At 43.2% G+C, this 20,606-nt stretch overlaps 1 protein-coding gene across 2 annotated transcripts; it reads left to right on the top strand.

Moving 5' to 3' along the window:
* The first annotated feature begins 832 nt into the window (after positions 1–832).
* On the top strand, positions 833–4,091 carry LOC147885554 (F-box/kelch-repeat protein At1g16250-like). 2 transcript variants are annotated; one of them, XM_087396880.1, is made up of 3 exons: positions 833–1,059; positions 1,146–1,409; positions 3,846–4,091. In XM_087396880.1, exons 1-3 carry the CDS (start codon positions 868–870, stop codon positions 3,852–3,854), a joined length of 465 nt encoding a protein of 154 aa, XP_087253006.1. In that variant the 5' UTR covers positions 833–867; the 3' UTR covers positions 3,855–4,091. The 2 variants fall into 2 exon arrangements, with proteins under 2 accessions (XP_087253006.1, XP_087253005.1); XM_087396879.1 differs by lacking the exon at positions 3,846–4,091 and having other exon boundaries at positions 1,146–2,305.
* The last annotated feature ends 16,515 nt before the right edge of the window (positions 4,092–20,606 follow it).

Here is a 20,606-nt window from a genome sequence, read left to right as displayed (position 1 = left end):
GAAGACTTTTCCAAAAAGGCATTATATGGTGGATGGAGCTTTGGGATTGAAAGAGAGTCGAATGGAAGCCGCTCAAAGTGCTGCGATCGCACCTCTCCTTGAATGATGGCGAGAGGGACCTGTCACGTGCAGTAATGGAAAGGGTGCCCGACGCTTGACCTACCAATTATCTCCTACCTACAAGGTGGAAGGTGAATCAATGGATGCTTGGCAAGACACGCCTTAGAAAGATCCCGGCCAGATCTTTGTATCGTGCTCTAATTCAAGGGTTTCGGAGCTCAATCGCAAATGGGGCATGAGAAGGTCACCTGCTTGGTGGAGGAGTAGGCTTCTAGATGTCTGGAAGCATTGTAAGATTGGAAAGGTGAGCTTCCTCTTGTGGAAGATCATGCTCGAATGGATCCCGGTGAGAGGAAGGCTAGCCAAGCATGTTCAGATCAATCTTGAGTGTCAGATGTGCAACATTGTGGTAGAAACCACACGGCATCTCATGTGATGCTATCCAACGGCGAGAACGATCGAGGCAGCCATTCATTGAGGAGGGTTGATGGCGAAGTTTGCCATAGGATTGAGGTGGAGGCTCCCTCGACTTGGGCTACCTTCTGAGCTCGGAGCGTGCTGGCCTTGGATCCGAAGGGTTGGCAAGTAAGATCCCAGGGGTTGTCTTACTTGACATATGGGAGACAAGAAATGCTATTGTTAAAATTTTTGATAGGTATTTTGAAGCTGATTAATATAAATTCGGCGTAATAATTTGAAATTTGAAAAAAAAACAGTCCATTTTGTTCTGCTTCGCCAGCTTCTTCATTTGCATCCTCAAGCTCTGCTTCTCTCGTCTTCTCTCTCGCCCTACATTTGCACGTAGTCATGAGCTTCTTCGATTTCCTCTCAGATGATGTCCTCTTCATCTGTCTCGCTCGCCTCTCTTGGCCTCATCGAGCTCGGGCTCAATGCGTTTGCACTCGGTGGCGTGCCCTTCTCTCATCCTCTGCTCCCTGGGACTATCGCATCCAGGAGGGTCTCTCCCAGCCATGGCTCTGCATCGTGGGAGGAATGCATGTAAGACTTTCTTGATTCTCTTGGTTTTCGGAAAAACTGATGCCTTTGCTTGGGGGAGAACAACTGATGCCTTTGCTTTATGGCAGCCGGAGGGGGAGGGGAGCAGGTGGCTGGGGTTCATGTACGACTTTGAAGCCCTCAAGTGGAGGCCCATGCCCGCGCAACTGCCACCAACGCAATTCAAACGTCCCTCCTGCGTCTTCAGAGATAGTAAGCTGTACATATTGCAAGGCCAGCGATTGCACATTTACAAGTTAAGGACAAATGAATGGGCAATGGCGGCCCCCATGCCTTACGAGGAAGAAAATGCAGTTGGAGACGACGACCAAGGGGACGGTCACTGGGAAAAGGTAATTGCAATTGCTTGTCACGAAATCGGAGGTAGGATCTACGTTGTCAGTGGATTTGATGACAGGAAATGGGACATGGCACAAATTTATGATCCAGACGAGGACCAGTGGCTGGATATGCCTACGATGCCAGAATGTACAGGTATGTTTGTGTCCTGTGTGGTGGAGGGCAAGCTATATGTGATTGGGGAGTTAGTGGAAACCATGGACCGGCCGACGGTAATGGTGTTTGACCCTATTGAGCGCGTGTGGAAGAAAAACGGGGAAGCTGAGGAAGGCGATGACTTCTTCGATCTGATCACAGGCTGCGCTGCCATTGGGCCTCACGTACTCTGCCCATACATTTTTCAAACGGATACTGACCAGAAGATTGCCCTTATGGAGTACAACGTCCTCACCCATAGCTGGTATACGGTCGAGGACCGCTTCCCTTGGTGTACGGATTTTCATATGGCTGCGGTCACATCTGGCCTTGACAAGCTATTTGTCCTTGCAGAGCCACGGAACCCTTATGGGTACACCGTTGTCTACGTGTACGACCGCCCCTCCTCTTCCTGGAAGACTTTGCAGAGCATGCCCGTGAGAACTTCTGGTGGTTCCATAATCCTTGTAGAGTCATAAGCTCTTAGTCTCATCTACTGTTGGCCAAGGCTTGAGCTAAAACCTCTTTTCCTTGCTTTCATTTGGACAAAGGAACTACCATCTTATCTACATTACTTCTCATCCGATGTGAGTAGCAAGTTGCATTGAGTAATTGATAAGTCTTGTTTAGGTAGTCTATATAAGAGATCAGTTCAGAACGAATTGGATGAGGAAAATAAAGGAGATTGTTCATTTTAAAAAGAGCCGCATACCTAGATCACAATCTTGGAATATACTCAATGTAAATGTGAAAGTTGGCCAAAAGGTCTGCCTAGGGTGGGTGTCTAGCATGCATAATTGGCTGAGTAAAAGCATATGTAAGAGTGGCGATATCTTCACCAGAAATTGGGCATCTATAGGACATCTCTTGCACTTGCCATCCCCTTTACCTACTATTGGTCTACACAGCCTTGTGTAAAATCAACCATAGGAGACTTGACATTTTCTTTGGTATCCTTTTGTTCAAAATTTGAGTGAATCTCCTCTTCCTCAAGAATTTATTATTTGCAGTTTTCTATCTTGTTTTGAGACTTGTGCAGACTTCTGCAATGTCATTTATGGGATTGGGGATTGGGAGTAAGTGGCTAGCACGTACCTGGCTAAACTCTTTCTAGTAAATCAGAGTGGAACCCCCCTTTCCTCTTGAGTATTACTAGTCCAGAGGTCCATCTTGCCCATAACTAGATTTTGCTCTTGATTAGAGAACCTAAACCCTCTCTTGATTTTCCACCTGGAATCCTCTTTCACCCACAGCTGTCCCCAACACTGTAGGTCCTTTTTGAAGAGAAGGCTGGCCTTAATCAAATCATTGTCATTGAGGGTGCTATCTTTGAATATAATTGACACACGAACAGAGCCCAAATTCATAAAAGCCCCTTTGCCAATGAAAACAATCTGACTGCTAATAGCTTCAAAAGAATTCCAAAGAGACTTCCACAATGAGTTCCCCTTGGAGAAGCAAGGTTGAGGATTGCATAGTGCAGAGAGCATAGGATACTTCTTCCATTGGTCATAAGGGGACTCTCTTGATGCTCCTTTGTGGCTGATGCCAGACCCCTATAAATTTCAACTCGAAGGAATCCCCTTTGAACACATCATCCCATAATATGCCTCTAATATTCAACCTTCTCTACCATAGAATTGGTTGTGGGCCTTAGCATAAAGCTGATACAAGCTACAAACTTATGTTTTCATGCATCTTCAAAGTGTGCGGTGGCATAGGAGCCCTGTCACAAGGCAGGTTAATACATGAACATATTATTTAAAATATGCTATATAAAGATCTAGTCTTTGGAAATGTGGTGTCATGGTGTGTGATTATAGTAGGATATGTTCAGCATAGGGATGGAATTCGTGCTCTTGTGCTTTTTGAGACAATGAAACTAGAAGGAGTAAACCCAGACAAAAGCACTTCTTTTGTGTACTTTAAAAGCATGTGGCAGTATAGGAGCCTTAGGACAGGGTAAGCTGATACATCAATTGATAATAATTCATGGGTAGGGATCAGATTTGGTGGGTACTGCCCTTGTTGACATGTATGCCAAATGTGTCAGCTTAGAAGAGGTGCACAGAGAATTTTCTGAACTGACCTATTAGGATGTAGTGTCATGGGGTGCTTTGATTGCAGGATGCACTGAACATGGGCATGCTGTTCTTGCTCTTGAGATTTTCGAGAAAATGCAACATAGTGTCATGAAGCCAGATAGCCTTAGAAGATGGTACTGTTGTTGGCAACGGATGGGAGTTGGATATTGTTGCGGGGAATGTTCTCATCAATATGTATGGCGAATGCAGGAGCATTGAGGATGTGAAGGCGGTGTTTGTTGCAGAGTTGCTACAGCGAAATGTGATCTCCTGGAGTGCCCTGATTGCTGTGTGTGCCCATATGGACCTGGCAAGGAATGTCTGCAATTGTTTTGCCAAATGCAGGTTGAAGGTTTCATGCTAGACAAGATCACCTTCATCTGCGTTGTGGAAGCTTGTGCTTGTATGGCAGCCCTAGAAGAGGGTCGTGTGATCCATGCTACTGTTGCTGGCAATGGATGGAGTTCAGAGGTTACTGTGTGGGGAATGCCCTTGTAAATATGTGTGCCAAGTGCATGAACCTAGATGATGCAAGGGCAGTGTTTGCAGAGATGCCACAGTCGGATGTGGTCTCTTGGAGTGCGATGATTGCGGGTTGTGCTCAGAATGGGCATGGCAAGACAGCCCTGCAACTGCTCAGGCGCACAGAGAATTTATGAACTGACCTATCCGGATGTACTGTCATGGGGTGCTTTGATTGCAGGATGCACTGAACATGTGCATGCTGTTCTTGCTCGAGCTTTTTGGGAAAATACAACAGTGGCATGAAGCCAGATAGACTCATATTCCAATGCATGGGAGCCTTAGAAGAGGGTAGAGTAATCTATGCTACTGTTGTTGGCAATAGATGGGAGTTGGATATTGTTGTGGGGAATGCTCTCATCAATATGTATGGCAAAGGCAGCAGCATGGAGGATGTGATGGTGGTGTTTGTTGCAGAGTTGCTACAGTTAGATGTGATCTCTTGGTGTGCCCTGATTGCTGTGTATTGGCAAGGATGCCTTGCTACTGTTTGCCTTATGGATTTTGTGAGCCATTGTGACTGCGCTAGAAGAGGGTTGTGTGGCCCATGCTACTGTTGCTGGCAATGGATGGGAGTCAGATGTTACTGTGGGGAATGCCCTCATCAATATGTATGCCAAGTGCGTGAAACTAGATGATCCAAGGGCAGTGTTTACGGAGATGCCACAGTGGGATGTGGTCTCCTGAAGTGCGATGATTGCTGGTTGTGCTCAGCATGGGCATGGCAAGGCAGCCCTGCAACTTGGCACAGAGAATTTTATGAACTGACCTATCAGGATGTAGTGTCATGGGGTGCTTTGATTGCAGGATGCACTGAACATGGGCATGCTGTTCTTGCTCTTGAACTTTTCGAGAAAACCCAACATAGTGGCATGAAGCCAGATAGACTCATATTCCAATGCATGGGAGCCTTAGAAGAGGGTAGAGTAATCCATGCTACTGTTGTTGGCAACGGATGGGAGTTGGATATTGTTGTGTGGAATGCTCTCATCAATATGTATGGCAAATGCTGCAGCATAGAGGATGTGATGGTGGTGTTTGTTGCAGAGTTGCTACAGCGAGATGTGATTTCCTGGAGTGCCCTGATTGCTGCATGAGGCATTGCTACTCTTTGCCTTATGGATTTGTAAGCCATAGTGACTGCCCTAGAGGATTGAGTGATCCATGCTACTGTTGCTGCAACGGAGGGGAGTCAGATTTGTGGAAAATGCTGTCATCAGCATGTATGGCAAGTGTGAAAGCCTTGATGATGCAAGGGCATGGGGTGCAATGATTTGTGGACATGCTCTGTATGGCAACATCAGCCTGGCTAGAAACTGCCTTAAGGAGAGGGTGGAGATAATTCAAGACTTGAGGGAGATAGTACAGGAGCTGTGGCGTGAATTTTATGAAAGACAAGGAGTAGGCCAGATAGGGTCATGAAGTTTAGAGACATTGTCAGGGTGTAACAGTGTGATTAAGTTTTGGAAGAGGAGAATCTTCCCTGAATATGCTTTGGCAGAGGTGTGGGGACCAGACTACAAGCCCTTAATTACCTTGGCTGTTGTCCAGAAACGATTGGATTTTGTCCTTGGGACAGCCCCTCGTCAATATCTATGGGAAATGTGGGAGCTTAGATGATGCAAGGGCAGTTCTTGCTGAGATGCTACAGCAGAATTGTATCCCCTATAGTGCGATGATAGCTGCATGCATCCAGAAAGGGCATGGCAAGCATACAACTGTTTGGTCAAATGCAGGCTAAAGGTATTGCACTAGACATGATCACCTTCATCTGCATTGTGGATGCATGCACTAGTCTGAGAGCCTTAGAAGAGGGCAGAGTAATTCATGCACTGTTGTTGGCATCAATATGTTTGGCAAATGTAGGAGCATAGAGGATGCGAGGGTGGTGTTTGTTGCAGAGTTGCTATCTCCTGGAGTGCCCTGATTGCTGCATATGCCCATGATGGGCATGGCAAAGAATCTCTGCAACTGTTTGGCCAAATGCAGGTTGAAGGTCTTGTGCCAGACAAGATCACCTTCGTCTGCGTTGTGGACGCTTGCCCTAGAAGAGGGACGTGTGACCCATGCTACTGTTTCTGGCAATGGATGGGAGTCAGATGTTATTGTGGAGAATGCCCTCGTCAATATGTATGGCAAGTAGGTGAACCTAGATGATGCAAGGGCAGTGTTCACGGAGATGCCACAGTGGAATGTGGTCTCTTGGAGGGACATTATTGCTGGTTGTGCTCAGTGGGCAATGGCAAGGCAGCCTTGCAACTGTTCAGTGGAATGCAGGTGAAAAAAGATTTCTGCGTGTGCCTATAATGGGCATGGCATGTAATCTCTGCAACTGTTTTGGCCAAATGCAGGTTGAAGGTCTCGTGTCAAACAAGATCACCTTCATCTGCATTGTGGATGCTTGCGCTTATATGGCAGCCCTAGAAGAGGGTCCTGTGACCCATGCTACTGTTGCTGGCAATGGATGGGAGTCAGATGTTATTGTGGGGAATGCCCTCGTCAATATGTATGGCAAGTGCGTGAACCTAGATGATGCAAGGACAGTGTTCACAGAGATGCCACAGTGGAATGTGGTCTCCTGGAGTGACATAATTGCTGGTTGTGCTCAGAATTGGCATGGCGAGGCAGCCCTGCAACTGTTCAGTGGAATGCAGGTGAAAAAAAAGTCTCTTGATCTCTTTATTTGTTGATAGTGCTCTGTGTGGATGGGAATGTTCTTCATGTTGCTTTTCAATTTCTCCTCATCTCCTCCTATTCTAAGTGGCAATACCTTCATTTTGATTTGAAAGACAAATTCCATGCACACATTATTGTACATACATAGTATTGCATGAGTATCCTTCCATGACTTTATAAGCCTTACTTTACGAAGTTATCATGTCAGGTTCATTCATATCCATCTATTTAATTGCGCTAATATATAATAATTTCTGCTCGCCTGGACACACAATTGTGAGAAGTGCAGCAGAGATGAACGGAAGAGAGAGAGAGAGAGAGAGAGAGAGAGAGAGAGCACGCCTCACACACACACCACACTGAAGCAGAGAAAGGAGTGAAAGGCACAAGAGAACTGCAAGTGATCTCTGGAGAAAACCCCACTACACCTGGGGGAAAAATCTCTGAACAAACAGGCTGCTCCAGAGCTCAACCAGACAGCTCAACAACCTCGAGAACTGGAGCACAAGGGAGTGGATGAATTGCTACACAACCCTGCTCCTGAAGTGCAACACTGGGCTGGCTCTGCTCCTCTGCCAGACACCAGAATGAACTCATGAAAACATGTGGCGGGGCGGGGGCGATAAATAGCCCCCCAGCCTCCTAGTCAGCCAGCAAGGGGCAGGGCTGACCAGCCTGCCATGGGACGACCCACAGCCCTAGGGGAATGACCCAACAGCTCTACAAGTGGGGCTCCTCAAGGCCCTGTATCAGGGCTGAGCCCTTGCAACAAACAGGCTGACCTGAGGGCCAGCAGCAGTCCTAGGTGGCTGACCATATGCTGCTCAAAACAGGCCTCCACACTGCCTCTATGGTGTGCCATAGAGAACACCTCCAGGGGCTGCTCACACAGCACGCAATCGGGTCTATGAGGTGCCCTGATTAGCAAGGATCTGACCTGCAATCCTAGGCACCTCCAAGGCCGCGGCTGCCTCGCCTACACAGCCCTAGACTACCCTCATAGGGGCGGCGGTCACACCCACAACACAAGCCCTCACTCTCTACGCTATGCTCACTCACTGGGTGGGCACACCCACAAGCAAGGCCCTCTCTCTCTCTAGGTGATATCAAGAGGGAGATGTCGACCTCTAACACCCACTCTTTTCTCCTGGATGGAATAGAGATGCTAGGGAGCTGGGTGTGCTGCTGGAACAATTGGAGGAATCCATCGTGTGATACTCCACTGCCAAAGACTGCCAAAAGTACTATCGAAGAAGCCCCCTCTTGGCACGAACCGCCTCAACATGATCACTGGAAACTTGGAACTGTTGCCCCCAAGCCACTGGTGCTAGGAACGCTCCTCTAGTCTGGTACTAACACATTGCATCATCTCGAACAACAATCCAACTGCTTGTCCTAGTACATGACTCCAACAGAGGATCCTGGAACAATAATCCAACTGATACTGCCTCTAGTGCAAGGTCTGCTTCCTCGCATGGGCATCTGATAGCCCCCTCTCAAGTCCAAAGTGGTACATTGTCGCCAGATCGATGAACTTCAGTGCTCCAATGACAACGGGCATATAACAGCTCACAAGGATCAATCAACTGTGTCTGGGTTCCCGCATTGGTAATCTACTGACCCATCGAGATCTCTAACAGTATCAAACAATAGCTGCAACCAACAGGAACAACTCGTGGCTCGAGGTCCTGCTTGAAAGCCTGCCTTGATAAATGACTCCTTGCTTGGTGCACCTGATCGGCAGGTCTTGCTTCCACAAACAAGCAAGCAATCCTCCATTTGGATCTGGAGAGCCTGTTGGCAGTGCCTGCCTAGTGCTACTAAAAAGCTGGAGTCAAGCCTCAAGCCAACCGTGGCTCTGATACCATGTGAGCAGTGCAATGGAAATGAATGGAAGAGAGGGAGAGAGAGAGAGAGAGAGAGCATGCCTCACACACACCATACTGAGAAGGAGAGAAAGGCACAAGAGAACTGCAAGTGATCTCTAGAGATAAGCCCTCTACATATGGGGAAAACCTCTAAATAAACAGGTTGCTCCAGAGATCAATTAGATAGCTCAACAACCATGAGAACTGGAGCACAAGGGAGTGGATGAATTGCTCCACAACCCTGCTCCTGAAGTGCAACATTTTGCTCCTCTGTTAGACATCGGAATGAAGTAATGAAAACACGTGACCAGCTTGCCTATATGGGCCGACCCTACAACCCTACAAGTGGATAAGTGCCACGTGTCGACCAATGGTGCACCGGAATCGACTGGAGATTCTGTCGAAGGAGCGTCGCGCCTGTAGCATGAAGGTCTCTGGCTTTGCAAGAGAGTTGCTTGGAAGCCGTTTGCTGGAGAGAGTCGTTTCGCAGGAGCTGCTTAGAGGCTCCACACAGTCGTGTAGATTTGCAAGGTGCCGCGGCTATGGGACTTGGCATATAGAAGAAATTCAAACAGAAACTGATGAGAGAGGGGCATGCTTTCTCATTGATAAATAATGAGAGAGGAAGTGTGCCACCTCTCCCCATACGTTACATTATACATATGGCTTTTACTGAAAAAATTAGAGTTTTCTTATTTGATTTTTTTTCCAATTTTATTTTTTAACAATTTTTTTCTTATGGCAAATGAAGAGATTTTATTTACTCTAGGAAATGAACAACTTTGTTAGAGATGTTCAAAATGATACCGTATAAAATATATTTAAGTTATTTTTGTAACCATCCTTAGAAAGAACTAGGACAAAAAACCAAAGTAAGCAAAAAGGAAATTCCATGTAAGTACAAAAACACATAGAAAGCATCACTATTTTCCTTTTGCAAAAATATTGCACGCAAAAAGAAAATCTAATTTACAAGTAGCTACTTTAAATTGGATGGACTTAGTAACCATGGTTCTAAACAAATTAGTTTTTCTTTCAAGATTTTATCTTTATCAAATAATAATTATTTGAAAATTCAAAGAAGAACTCTATCAACAGATTGATGTTTCTTTATATATTAAGAATAATTATTGATAGTCAAAATAATAGCTTTTTTTATATACTTCCACTAGCCATCTTCTCAACTACGACTGTTGACATTAAAAGTAAGGAGTCATTGTCACGATCGATAAAAGGACTTAGTGGTGGCTCTAATATCGGCCTAGATATGAACACAGAAACATTGTCCCATACCACTCAACTATGTTGCTACTATGGGGTGCACAAATGAACATCTAGCGCATCACAAACTCTGGCATCTCACACTATCTTTTGAAGTATGCCATGAAAATTGAACCAATGGGGTAGTTGAGCCTTAGTGTTGATGATGCCAAAAGATTGGGCCTAAGTAACCTAGATCCAATCAAGCTAAAGATAATTTCTCCCTCTATTTTGACCAAGCCAACATCACCAACATAGGCAGCCCTAAATTGCTTGCAGATCTCCATCATCGAGCACAATGAGGTGGTACACTACATAGGTTCCTCGCCACCACATTGGACCGAAAAAAGATTATGACACCACACGTGTACAGAATCATGCATCCGATGGATCTATGTTTTGCATGGACCTTTGAGCTTGAAGCCATCACATTTTCTGCTTAGCATACAAATTACACCATAGAGAAGTGCAAGAGGGCAAGGGACATGCATATAGGCATATATGCTCTCCATAATTTTATTTACCAATCAAGTAATGTGGTTTGCTTCACAGAATACCAACCGGGACATCACACAAAGGGTTTCTTGTTCAACATTTACCTACGTCAAGTGCCGTTTAGGACCTAGGATTCACTGATATCATAAGAAAACACCGCACAATCCTACTTTGATGAATGCCACATCCGAGGCATCAACAAGACAGAGGATGACCTGGAGATGTATATCACCAAGTACACCCAGCACAAGTTACTAGTACAAGAGGTATTGCAAAGAAGCTCTTTTTACGAGCAAATATTATGACATCACCAGAAGTTAACAAGCAAGACAACACATGAATTTTGCATGACCACGCATGGCTATTTGGACTAATTCATGAATTTAGGTAGATGGAACATGCCAAATTTACCTCAGAGAGAAAGGACATTACACACACACACACACACACACACACACACACACACACACACACACATTTTCCCCCCCTATAGTTACTTTACATTTATTCCTCCCCCCCCCTTCTTTCTCTCTCTTCCTTCCCCCCTTTCTTTAAATCCCTCTTCCCCCTTACGTTTACACTCTTATTCCTCTTTCTCTCATTTATACTCCCTAACCCCCCCTTTTCCCTAAGTTTCCTACCCCCTATTAATTTTTCCCTATTTTTTCATTTTTCTAAATTCCACCTTTTTCTTTTCTCCGTTTTTTCTATTTTTCCTAATTCCCTAATCTCCTATTTTTTATTTCCCTATTTTTCCTAATTTTCTAGCTTTCCTATTTTCCTAATCTCCCTATTCTCCTACTTTGCTAATTTCCCTATTTTTCCTAATTTTCTAACATTCCCTATGTTTCCTAAATTTCTATTTCCCTTATTTTCCTATTTTTCTATTTCCCTATTCCCCATTCTTTTCCCCTAATTTCCCTCCCCCCCATATTATTCCCAATTATTTTTCTCTAGCCCACCCATGTGCTCAGTGCTCACTTCTCATGCTAGTTAATTAGTAACTAATTTCTCCACTCATTATCTATGCCCTACCTCGACTTTCGAGTCCCTTGACTGCCCGCCTTCCCACAACTTTCTAAATTCTAATACCTTCTACCGACCCGATGCTCCCCTTCCTGACTCCCCCAACCTCCTCCCTTATAAATAATTGCTGCTTCCATCCTTTCGTCCTACTCTTGCTAACTCACTGCCTCTTCATTACATGCGCCCACACCTCGTGCTCCGTGTAGCGTTGCCAGCCTACGCGTCCCCACAGCTTGCTGCTCTAGCCTCTATGTACTTTGCCCTTGCCTCATCATTCCACCCCCCTCTCGTGGCTGACGACTGTAGCTCTAAGGCCCACTATGCTTGCCATCCCGCTACTAATCCTCTAGGCTCTAACTATCCATGTCTGACTGCAACACTACTGTTGCCTCTTGCGTCCGAGTTCCTCGATTGCAACACCAAGGTCATTCCGAAGTTCGTTCGATGCATCTCGCCTCGTCTTCCCCATCTCTACCTTGCACAATGGCTCACAGGTCCTTGTTTCATTATTTCTTAATCACACACTCCAAACACCCCCCCCCTCCCCTTTTTGGCCTGCCCCTGGGCTAGGCCTTAGCGATGGGGATTTTTGTAAGAAGCTAAAACCGATTATAGTAATTTTATAATTTTAGCCATCATTTTCTCCCCCTTTCTCTCTCTCTCTCTCTCTCTCTCTCTCTCTCTCTCTCTCTCTCTCTTCTTCTTTCTTCTTCTTCTTCTCTCTCTAAGCTTCTTCTTCTTCTTCTTCTTCTTCTCTCTCTCTCTCTCTCTCTCTCAGCTTTCAGTTTGCCAAGGCAGGCCTCTTGAATGTATTCACTTTTTTCTTCCTTTTTAAATTCCTTACTATTTCTATTCTATTTTTACAAACATCTCCATTTTCTTTTATTACACCACCCCCCCTTTTCCCTTTTCTTTAATTTCTCAAACCCCTCCTTTACCTTCTCTCGACTATATATTTATTAACCTTTTATCTTGCCCCCCTTCTTATCACAACATGAGGTTTCTCACTCTTAATTTCTCCCCGCCCCCCCCCTTCTTTCAATTCTCTTATATTTTTCCCTTTATTATAACCCCTCCCTCTTTCCTTGGTATTATTCCCTCTCTTTACCTCTTGACCCCCTTGCTCTTTTTTAACTCTTTTACCTAAAGCCCCTCTCATTTCGCATGCTCCCTTCCCCCATATCATTTTTTCTTCTTTATTTCATTATAATTAATATTTTGTATAATTCTTCCTTTTTTTAAATTTGCTATAAGCTCTATTTACCTTTTTTAATTTATTATTTGTTTTGCTCTAATGTAAACTTGCACTTAAGTTATTTTTCTTTCATTGCTCTATTTAATGAGTGTCACTCCATGATCCCCAGCCTCGCCAATGACATACTCATCCTCAATAGTGCTTTCCCGCTCCACATCCCTGCCGGCCTTGCTCCTCCCAATAGCACCTTTCATTCCTTCATCAACCTTGACCTCCTCTCCCCTAAGGACAAATCTTCTTTTGAGACCCTCTCCCAGTCTCCCCAACCCATTGAAGGAAAGGAATTGAAGAATTTTTCCTCGTGTTCCATTACTCCCCTCTAGACACATCGAAATGAAGGCCCCTTTGCGTGACCACAAAATATGGTGCCTTGACAATCTTAACGTCCTTGCCCCTTTCACCATCCAGTCTCTTGCCTTTCTTTGTAACCTCTCTTCCAAAGAGGTCGAACAATGCAAAAATTATGCCTACCATGGTCGTCAGCATTTGAATTCTTATTACTTCCTCAACATCCCCTTCTTTCTTAAAACCGTTGATCAGTCCAAGTGTGGTCTCACTAAGGAGATCTTTTTCCACTCCAAAGGCTCCAACCGACAGGACTCTCGCTTCTCAAACAAAGATGACAAATACTATGTCAAAAACTACTGGAATGTGTTTCGTCCTTACATTAAATGTACTTGCCTTATAAAGAAGACCAATCTCTCCTATAAATCCTCCATTTTATGGCTTGACCATGTCTTATGGTACATGCTTAATCACTTAGAAATCTTCTTTCCTCTCGGCTCCCTTCAAGCTAAGTTCTTCGCCTTTCTCGATTGGACTTCTCAGTTACCAAAAGAAGTCATTTTTTCCCTTATCACCTTTTATCATTTCTGAGTGATACTTATTGAAACTGCCAAGTCCCTTGCACCCTCTCTCGACTTTACCTTCCCCTCCTCCATCCAAAACCTTCCTAAACCTTCTCTTACTCTCAGCATTCTCTCCCTTCCCTCATCTTCAAAAACCAACCTCTCACTCAAACGTAGACACAATTCCCCTCCCAAGTATACACCCAAGCTTCAGAAGACATCCCCTCTTGCTCCTGAGATTAATCTTTCACAAGCCTCCTTGGTTAGAAACTCCCTGCCGACCTCCACTGCTTTAGTTCACAAAGTTAAAGCTGATCTGCACTACTCCATTGATTGGGATAAGCACTAATCTACTTCGGCTCTTTGACTTTGCAGATTGCCCCTTCTGGTTCACCCGAGGTACACACTACTACTCTTCTTAACAACTGCATTTACAGCTGTCTCTTGTTTCAAAGAATATGAAATATTTTCATGTTCTGTACGCTAACAAATTCAAACCTTTGACACTTTTGCCTTTAGTTGGAATTTTACCCCTCCCCTTAGATCCCTTCTCTACAAGCCTAAACTTACATTCTTAGCAGAAAACTTCACCTCGTCTTTCCTGCATTTGCACTTCTCTTAAAAGGTTTAAACCCTTTCTCAAATCCTTTGATAACAAACTTCATATTTGTACCTCTAACCCTAGCTTCTTTCATCATCCCTTTCTCCACTCCCACATTCGTTATGGACTCAACCACATTCCTATCACACCCTTAGATCCACATCTTGCCCTTCAAGCACTCATCCAAACCTCCCATGACGTCTGTTTCTCCCTAAACTTGGACCCTACTCCCCTCTTAAAAAGCCTCTCCCATCTTTTTTGGAAAGATTTCCGTACCTAGCCTCTCCCATCTTTTTTGGAAAGATTTCTGTAACTTCTTTCCCCTCCTTAAAATCCAAAAGTCTCCTCTTGAAGATAAACCTCTTCTCGATGAACTTAACTAGTTGCTTGGCCATGTTTTCATCACTGGTCTAAATAAGGCCTCCCAAACCCCCATCATTCTTTGCAAATTTTTAGTACACACTCTGACCCTTGAAAGATTAAACTCCCTTGAATCCCTACCATCATCCAACCTCCCTTCCACTACTCTTTCATCCCTTGCTTCTACCCTTGATTCCCTCAATCTTCCTTTTTCTTTCAACTCTTTACCCTATCTCATGTGTACCTATAAGGCACACAAACATAGCTTTTGTTGGCTTACCACATCTTCTCCTCATTTACTGATCTCTCAGCCTCAGGGCTCAAAGATCTAAAAAACGTCATCTCCCTAGAGGGAGGAAAACGACATTCCACTTATAAAAAATTTCTCAATGTATCCACAAACATGATTTGGGGCATTGATTCTAACTTACAGTTCCTCATTAATTTAACCCTTGAGACTCACTCCTTATATTCTGCTGACATAGAAAATTGCTACAAAGCCATTTCCCACTTTGGCCCATTAGCCTTATGGATTCCCTCACCTATTTTTGCGAACTAGCTTCTAAGGTAGGCTACAAAGGCTTCTATCTCAAATTTGATAGTTTCCACCTCACAAAAAGGGTTAATGTAAACCAGGCTAGTTCTTTCTGCTAGACCCAGTCTAAAGGCATCCCAATGGGCTGTTCTTGCTCACCACTTTGGTGGCACCTGTATCTCACTTCTTTCGAGTTCAAGTTCATAAAGAAGTTAGAACATCTTGGCCTTTCCCACTTTCTCTCTCTCTTTCTCCTTACCTTTAGGTATGCCGATGACATCGTCTTCATCAATAATCCCCTCATCACTAATTTCCTTGACCCCTCTAGACCTCTTAGTGAGGATGACCCCCTTACCATCTACTCTCTTCACATCATCTCCCTCAAATGCAGCTTAACCTCCTCCTTTATCAACACCAACCGAAATCTCATAGGACTCTCCCACACATTTTTAAACACTCACATCTCTCTTTCGCCCCCTTTTGTTGGAGATTTTTCTTCCACATTTGTCTGGAAGAAACAACTCCTCAATTTTTCTACCATCTCCCTTATTTGATGCCATAGCAACTGACCTTTTTCATCATCTTACAAAGTTTGACTAACCTTCATTCTCCCCATCCTTTATTCATGTTCTGACGAATTTGATGCCTTTTTTCATTTATCTTTACTTATTGACATTTGCAAGGACAATGGCTTCCTTCCCCATGTAATCAGTAAAATTATTCACAACTACATTGCCTCAAACTCCTTTCCACGTCTTAATCTTAATTTACACACATATCTTTCCCTTTTCGGGTAGACAGTCGGTCATCACACTCGGTGATGACCTACTATCTCACCTTGTGTGATGTACTCTACTGGAGAAAAGGTGGGTACACACACCCACACACACACACACACACACACACACACACACACACACACATACACACACACCCACACACACACACACACACACACACACACACACACACACACATACTTCCTACTCCTTTTTTCCCTTACAGTTACTTTACATTTATTTCTCACCCCCCCTTCTTTCTCTCTCTTCCTTCCCCCCTTTCTTTAAATTCCTCTCCCCCCTTATGTTTACACTTCAGCTATCCAACAGTTGGATCACTTAAAGCATTGGTGGAAGAGAATAGAGGAAATGAGAAATCCTATTCCTAAAGCTAGACCTACTGCAACAGATGTTACTCATACATTTGAAGTTACATGTGAAAGTGCATTACGACATGATGCATTGTAACCTTTTGTAGCACTACAGTTTCTAAATAATATTCCAAAGATTGATGGTTTTCTTTCTAGTACTGTTATGGATAAAATTGTCTAAGGAAAAAGGCATTAATATGTGTGTGTTTTTGTATGTGTGGCAATAGTATAATAAAATATGGTGTGCATAGGGCCCAGGGTTGAGGTGGCAAGGCATGACCATGTGCCACCCTTCCACGTAAGAGGACCCATAAGGTGTGTTGTACATAATCCATGGTAGTAATATTATAAAATGTAAGGTGGCATGGCTCCTCCATGTGCCACTCCTCCACCTAGGCTACATTTAGTAGATATGGCTCAAAGTCCATGGGAGAAGTAATATAAAATAGGTGGAGATGGATATTATATTGGGTTATTCCCTCCATATAGGATAGGCCCATGTGGGGGAGGTATAGAGGGTCCAAGAGAGCAAGTTAAATAATGGGGAAAGTAGGATGAGGTGGCAAGATTCCTTGTGCCAACCCTCCACTTGTCCTCCTAGAGGTTTGAACATATTATAAAATTGGGAAGAGACCAAGGGAGTATCATAGACTTGAGATATGGGGCTTGATTTATGTGGAAAATTGAGGCAAAGGGTTGTCGCACACAATTAAGAGTGCGTAACCGCCTAGCCCACATGGGAGACTTTTCCACACACACCATGCATGTGGGAGGATGCATTAATTGGGAGAGACCCCCTCTTTTGGCTATAAAAGGAGGGGGCTATTCCTTGATGGGACACGCTCATTCTTGTAAAGCCACCTAGCTAGTACTTTGACATTTCCCTCTCATCCTTTCTTTCAAATAAATCATGGTCATCATCCCTTGATATCTCCATCTTTACATTCCTCCTCCCATCATGTACATGCTTCTCTTCCCCCTCTTCCTTTTCCCTTGTGCCATAGTCATTAGGGAAAAAGGGAACTCATTTTGGGGCCCTGTAAGAAATTCACTATTTTTTGATTTATTTCTCTCCTAAAAGACCTCAAAAATAGTAAAATACGGAAACGTGGCTCAGATTTGTCAGTAAGGACTACAGAACTGTCAATTCAAAAAGGAATAAGATAATCTTTTGTCTGACTAACACGATTTTGTATTAAATATCCTCTTAGATTTTTTTTTGTTTACCAAAGATTCCGCATCTCTTTGGCCGACGTGCTCAGGTCTTTCATTAAGAGTCCATCACTGAACTTAGTGATTGCAAGTTTTCAAAATATTCACATGGATACCACTACACTTCCACGATTCATGTTACAAAATGACTATGAGATTGAAAAACAAACTTCGCAACCTGAGGAGCACAAAAAATGGCCGATACTAGTGAGTCACTATCTGAGAAGAAGCGATTACACCATCTTCACATCGACTTGGAAGAACAATATGCTCCAGCACAAAAAAGACGAAAGGATACGGTGCTGAATGCTCAACAGCGGGAAAATATGAGAAGAGAAGGGCTTCAACATATTGACTTATGGTGCGATGGAAGCATATATCCAAAATGTCAAGTAAAAAACTCTACACCTCCATTTGTCAATCCCACCACATTACTGAGGTTTGTCGGCGATGGACAAAATGGACTTCTTGGTTATATTTCAGCGCAGTCTGCATTTGCGGAAACGTATAAAATGATGTACCTACAAGAAAAGGGGGCCAAGATGGAGGAGATAGCCATTCGTGCAAAATTGGAGCAGCAGTTACAGAATGAAATTGAGGAGCATTCAAAGAGTAAAAAAGAGTTGACAAGAGCAAGAAAGAAGAGAACCGTGCTTGGAGACAGACAACGTAGCAGGAAGATTAAAAACATTGCAAATTTGAAGGCTGGGACTGGTGGATGCAAGCGACGAATTCAGGAAGCAAGGTTAGATTGAAATTTATCATTTTGTATACTCAAAAAGGCTCTCTTCCAGACTATATCTATTTCGTTGATTGTCGCAAAATAAGAATGGAGGTGCTGAATAATATAGTCATATTGTGTTGTTATTACAGGAAATTATTGGAGCCTGCAAAAGAAAATATGGACCCGAACCTTCTTCCTGTTAAACAAATGAAAGGATTGCTTTCTTGCGGTGTAGCAAAAGGTTTGATTGAGGAAAAAAAATACAAAACAGTCAAATGCAATGTTGTAGAGGACTTTGTATCCAATAATCAAGTTGATGGCACTATAATCCAAGAGGCTCTTGATGTTAGTGGAGTTAGCAGGAAGGGATATAGTTCGATTTTCCATGCGATATCCTCAACTTTGAAAGATCAAAGGATTAAACGAGTTTTACTGCCAAATCCAGCAACCGTGTGGAGGATAAGAGGTCATTTGAATGAAAGTATAGATGAATTTATTGGGCAATATATCCATATTATAGTGTGCAGTCAGAGAAACACATATGGTGGTTAGGCTCGTTCCAAGTATGATCATGGGTTGTTTTATACTTGATTTTGGTCATTGTTTTCAAATCTGATATAGTAATACTTTTGTTTTCTATAATCTCACAGGTGAAGACCGAAGACCATGAAACACTAGATTGGGTGTTTCATCACACGGAAATACCAACAATAATCAAAAGACAAGTGCAAGGCGAGAATCTCCATGTTGCAGGAAAAGGTGATTTTCAAGTAGAGTGGCACATGGCCGGGGATCTTAAAACACTTAAGTGCATGTATAACATTAGTAAAGGAGGCAACTTAAAGTCTCCTTGTCTTTACTGCAAAGAATCAGCTCAAGTAATGGATTCAAAATGGTGGAAGAGAGCACCTAATAGAGATAAAGTTGACCCTGACTTCAAGGCCATTCTGGACATTCCACTATGTAATGTTCACATCTGCACATTGCATGGTCTATGTCGAATTATTGAGAAATTGGTATTTTTATATATTGGATTTGCTTGGAAACTCCGTCCCAAAAAAAATAGAAAGGATGCTCTTCAAGCGTTGGAAAAAGTGTTATCCGATATAGGTCTGCATGGAGGAGATGTTCAAATCACAAAGGATTTTAAAAAGTCTACCAATGGCAAGGAGGTACCAATCAAGCCCTCTATTGGTGGTGTTAAGGCAAGAAGATTCTTGTCTCGACCCAAACACAGTAAGCAAGTAAGGCAAGGTAGAGCAGTTTCAAAGATTAATTATGGATTGTGGAAGCAAGTCCATAATGCTGTGAAAGATCATGAGGCAGATGGGAGCACGAAATAGCAAGGCAGAGGTGTGGAGGTCTCTTGATCAACTCTTCATGTTCTATGACAAAGTAACATGGACAAAGAGTGATTACAAGAACTTTGAGGAGGCAATTAAACATTTTGGAAAGTCAATGAAAGACGCGTGGACAACCTACAATATAACTCACTACATGGTAAGGTTATGTCTTTTTCTTTTACTTAAGTGTGATCTTCTTTTTTTTTATTACTTACTATGCATTCTTATGTCTTACAGCATATCATATACAACCACCTTCCCTATTTTGTCAAAAAGTATGGATGCCCAGCTATTTGGTCTACCCAAGGCATGGAGAAGTCTCACTACATGGCACGTAATGCATTTTTTAGACACACACAACACTATGGAGGGAGTCAGAAGGCGAATAGTCTGAAGGAAGTCTTCCAATGGTTTTACCGAGTCATACTACAGAGGCTGCATGCTAAAAGAAAAGTTGCTAGCTCCAAAATCAAGCTTGCTTTTCTTCTAGCCCAAAAGCAAAGACGAAGACACAATTCAATTGCAGCAGAGAGACATAGACAATGGAGGGAATCGAAGATATTTAAAAACCATAAATGGACAAGTAAACATGAATAGGACTCATTTGTAACTTATTGGTGTTATGTCCACATGTTTTCAAACTCATTCAATAGAAATTTTTTTAGTGGAACAAGTGACTCTTGGTGTTATGCATGAAAAAAATTTCAATGTGAAACATATGATCTGAACTTAATACAATTTGTTTACAATTTCAATATATTGTTCATTTAATATTTAACGACACCACTCTATGTAAATGTACAAATCATTTCATCATCAACTTATTAATCATTTATACAAGATCATACCAGATATCAAAGACTTTATACAAATCAGTTCAAATTTAATATAATGTTTGTGCTATATTCGATGACTAAATCCTATTTCTCCCAGGGCGATCGGAACTCTCTTTTTGATCTTGATTGGAGTCTTTTTCTTCTTTATTGGCTTGATGTCGACTGTCTCTTTATCCTTTTCTTCAGCTCTCTCCACCTGTTCCTCTTCTTGGACTGTGTGGCCTGATGCAATCATGGGTGGCTCTCGAAACCTTACGAGC

The sequence above is a fragment of the Dipteris shenzhenensis genome, chromosome 25, assembly GCF_047967505.1.
Source record: "Dipteris shenzhenensis isolate YYH24624 ecotype China chromosome 25, Dip_SZ_1.0, whole genome shotgun sequence".
Classification (NCBI taxonomy): domain Eukaryota; kingdom Viridiplantae; phylum Streptophyta; class Polypodiopsida; order Gleicheniales; family Dipteridaceae; genus Dipteris; species Dipteris shenzhenensis.
This window is presented reverse-complemented; position numbering and strand designations above follow the sequence as displayed.